This window comes from Sinocyclocheilus anshuiensis, unplaced genomic scaffold (assembly GCF_001515605.1).
Source record: "Sinocyclocheilus anshuiensis isolate Anshui unplaced genomic scaffold, SAMN03320099.WGS_v1.1 scaffold491, whole genome shotgun sequence".
NCBI lineage: Eukaryota > Metazoa > Chordata > Actinopteri > Cypriniformes > Cyprinidae > Sinocyclocheilus > Sinocyclocheilus anshuiensis.
The window spans coordinates 20,419-24,623 of NW_015551041.1; the positions used below are offsets into that span (position 1 = coordinate 20,419).

Below are 4,205 nucleotides of genomic sequence, written 5' to 3' on the forward strand. Positions count from 1 at the left end.
GTGAAAGCCGATCCGGCGATCCACAGCGCGAAGTTGTAGTATTTCCTCAGCAACCAGCACAGATCAGCTCCAGGCATGACGAAGCGATATCGTCCTCTTATGGAAGGCCAAACAAAGTAGTTTCGCTTTCACAACGAATCACACAGTGCCTTCACGACATGGCGGTGGCAACAACAATACTACAGCGAGAATAAAAGTTACTCCTTCTTTCTTTGCGTGAACATTTGGGCAGCGTTATGCAAATCTTCCCACATAGTGATGTAGATATGTGGGGGCGTGTTAGAACGAGCTGTTTTAGGTAGGCGTGGCTGACTCTTAACTTTTATAAAGAATATCTCTTTGGATTTGAGACTTTAGTCTTTGCAACTTTACAGATCTTCTTTATGCACCAATAGCTTGTAACACTCCGAAGAGAAAGGAAAACTTGAAATCGCATCATATGACCCCTTTAATATATGATACTATTACATTTTTTTGTCATTTTTATAACGTTTTAGTCGATTTAGTTTTAGTCATTTTAGTATTACATACATCTTCACAACTAGTTTCTCTATATGTTATTTCAGTTCATATTTATTTCATTTCAAGTAATGACATTACTGACTAATTTTTAAGTTTTAGTTTTAGTTAATGACAATAACCCTTTACTAAATGAAAAATCTCTGAGGTGGACATTTTGAACACTACCGTTTCAAAATTTCATTTACAATAACCTGTTGTCAAAGAGTATATTAACTGACCATCATTTACACTGAGTACTTTGGTTTCCAATATTTTTATGATTTCAGTTCAAATATATTTTCAAATTTGAGGTTAACCTGATCAAGAAAATAATATGTGGTTGATCAGACAAGGCCTGCCATTAAAATGATAGAAATGGTGAGACTCAACTGTTACCTGTCAAGTTAAACTAAGCCAGTTCTTGGATAACATAGTCATCTTGACTCTACTGTGTTTACTGAAGATGATAAATTGTTTGCCATAGTTTTTTTTTAAATCACAATTTTACCTTCTATGTTCTTTTACTGAGAAAGCACCATTTTATGAGCTTAACCAAGCAAAAATAATGTCCCGAATGATTTGTTAATTTGTTATTCATTAACGGGACAGATACTCTTCGTTTTGGCAAGAAATCTGAAGCAAGTTCAGGTAATCTGAAAAACTGGAACCATCTGCTGCTCCTCATACTAGGGAGCCGCCCATAAACCTACACTAATCCCCTGAAAACCCCACAATGCACTTTGGTAACCCCAATGTATTCTACAATCAGCCACTGTAGTATGTAGATAGACAAAACAGATAATAGATAAAATACACCTAGATAGATAGATAAAATACAAGAATTAATGAACAAAATGAGCTTTGTTTGCTAATTTAGCTTGAGGTTTAGCATGCATTTCAAGTAGATTTTTTGGTAATATGCTAACCTGGGCTCCGTAGAAGAAATCCTCACCATCGCTGTCACCATCCAAGTCCTCGTCGCTCCAGAATTGCTCACCGATGCTCTGAAAGAGTTATCACAGGTCAATCACAGCTAATTTCCCCTGTGATGCGCTAATTCATTACCCATCCCCCATTCATTAGACACTGAATAGCCTTTATCAGTCAGTCTGTAATCTACTCAACGGGGTGACTGTGTCAGTAGGGCGGCCTACATCTTAGATCATCAGCTTGGACTGGCTATATTGTCCATCAAAGCACCTTATTTGCTTTAAGTGGATTAAATAATGGTTAGCATGTGTGATTTTCATACCATGCTGTTCATAGATGCTGCTCTAGTGAGTTTCCTCTGCCACATTCATCCATTCCAGCTAAGTGTGGTTAGGCTAGGCTGGTTTGGGAAGTCAACACAGGTTGAACAAAGCCGATGGAAGGGCTGCGCTCATTTTCTGGAGTAAATTAGCAGTCATCTCCATGGCAACCTGCTGACAACACAATGCAAGCGAGGTAATTCATTAAACGTCCATTTAGAGTTAATTTGTGTCACCACATATTGATTCCACATGTGGCGTACATTACAAAACACTTATAATGTACTTTAAATTATTGCATGTATGCATTTGATGTGGCGAGTTAAATTTGATTTTAAGTACAGCAATTTATTAATATATTTTTATATTAAATACAGTATTTTTATATATAGATTTAAATTTAATAATTAAATGTAGACAGACGTCATTTGTCCTGTAATACACCTGTTGGATGCTCTGATCATTTCTTTAAACAATAAATTAACAAAAATATGAATGAATAAAACATAATATGAGCACAAGAAGCCATAAAATATTAAACAAGTTCAATTGCATTAGTTCTGCACTATAATAGAAAATTCCAGTCTCACCTCTTGAAGACAAGGCAGATGCTTTGAACGAGGTCTGTTTGTCATAACCTTAACGAAACATCCCAAAATGCCCCACACCAGGAAGCGTATATATGTAAAGTGAGTCAGCTGACACAAATAATCTTAATTAGAAATGTGTACCCCTATTGTCTAGCTGTCCCTGTTTATCGTCTGGCTCCTCTCACGGGTTGCTTTTCTCGCTGTCTCCGCTGTCTGCTTTCTCCCTGACAACACACGACAACTCGGGCATGCTCAGTGCGTGCCTTCGGGGTCATGAGACCGGCAGCTGACAGCCAGTGTGCTAGTAGCAGGAGGGGAGGAGGGGTGAGCAGAAAAGACATGCCTGGTAGATCATGGAACAGAAGATCAAATGCAACCCCCTGCATGTCCATGACCTGATATTTTCATCTCTTAATGCATGCTGTGTTATACACCGCCTGACTCTGTGTGTGTGTCATTCATTTTATAAAGGGTGGATCTGTTGCTCTCTTCTATTGTGTTGAGTCATGTTTTCTATTCTATATTCTATTCTAATTTGTTCTATTTGTCTGTGCAGTGCTGTGTTCTATTTTATTATATTTTTTCAATTAAGTTATTTTATGGTGTGTTCTATTCAATTCTATTGTGTTGTGTTGAATTCCATTTTGTGTTCTTGTCTGTTTTGTTTTTTATATGTTGAGTTCTATTCTATCTTTTATTCAAATGTGTTCTATTCAAAGTTCTATTCTGTTGTGTTCTAATCTACTGTGTTGAGTTTTGTTTTATATTCTATATTCTGTTCTAATTCATTCTATTTATTTTCGCAGTGTTGTTTTCTATTTGATTGTTTTATTCTATTCAGTCCTTTTATGCTGTTCTGTTCTATTCTATTGTGGTGAGTTTAATTCTATTATGTGTTCTCATCTATTTTGTTTTTCTGTTTCATGTTGAGTTCTAATCTACTGTTTTATTCCATTTCTGTTCTTTTATGGTGTGTTAAGTTCTATTGCATTCTAGCCTATTGTGTTGAGTTATATTTTCTATTATATATTCTGTTCTAATGCATTCTATTTATTTTTGCAGTATTTTCTATTTCATGTTTTATTCTATTCAGTTATTTTATGCTGTGTTCTGTTCTGTTCTGTTCTGTTCTATTCTATTCTATTCTGGTGAGTTGAATTCCATTATGTGTTCTCATCTATTTTGTTTTTTTCTGTTTGATGTTGAGTTCTACTGTTTTATTCAATTTCTGTTATTTTATGGTGTGCTAATTTCTATTCTGTTGTGTTCTAGCATATTGTGTTGAGTTCTGTTTTATTCTATGCTATTCTTTTGTTTCAAGTTTAATTTTATGCTGTGCTGTTTTATTTTGTTCTATTCTGGTGTCTTCTGGAGTTCTGTTCTAATGTTTTATTCTATTCTGTTTTATGGTGTGTTAAGTTCTGTTTTATTGTGTTGAGTTATTTTATTCTGTTATGATCTTTTGTAGTAAGTTGAATTCCATTCTGTGCTCTGTTTGAATTTCAATTCTATCTTGTCCTATTCTGCTGAGTTGTGTGGTGTGGTGTTCTGCTCTTCTGTGATGTGTTAAGTTCTATTCTATTTTGAGTTGTGTTTTATGGTATTTTGTTCTTCTGTGGTGAGCTGAATTTTATTCTGCGTTCTATTCTATTCGGTTCTTCTGTGGTGTGTTGAGCTCTATTTTATTCTGTTGTGTTCTGTTCTGTTATTTTATGTTCTATTCTATACTACTGTTGTATTATATCATATCTGGATCTGCTGAGTTGTGTTCTGTTAAATTTTTCTATTATGTTGTGCTTTGTTTTTTGTTCTATTGTATTCTGTTCAATCCTATTTTGTTCTATTCCTTATAGCAAATGCTTTG

The 4,205-nt window shown here is 35.0% G+C and overlaps 1 protein-coding gene across 2 annotated transcripts in view; it reads right to left on the minus strand.

The window, feature by feature from the left end:
• Positions 1 to 2,594, minus strand: part of LOC107661437 (poly [ADP-ribose] polymerase 6-like) — an 11,906-nt gene extending 9,312 nt beyond the window's left edge. Inside the window, exons 1-3 of one of the 2 annotated variants that reach the window (XM_016451014.1) lie at positions 2,342 to 2,594; positions 1,754 to 1,922; positions 1,428 to 1,505 (exon numbers count right to left, since the gene is read on the minus strand). In XM_016451014.1, the coding sequence (XP_016306500.1) occupies positions 1,428 to 1,505; positions 1,754 to 1,798 (123 nt within the window). In that variant the 5' untranslated portion in view covers positions 1,799 to 1,922; positions 2,342 to 2,594. Of the gene's footprint in view, positions 1 to 1,427; positions 1,506 to 1,753; positions 1,926 to 2,341 lie in introns of both variants that reach the window. The other variant, XM_016451015.1, reaches the window with a different exon arrangement.
• Positions 2,595 to 4,205: the final 1,611 nt, after the last annotated feature.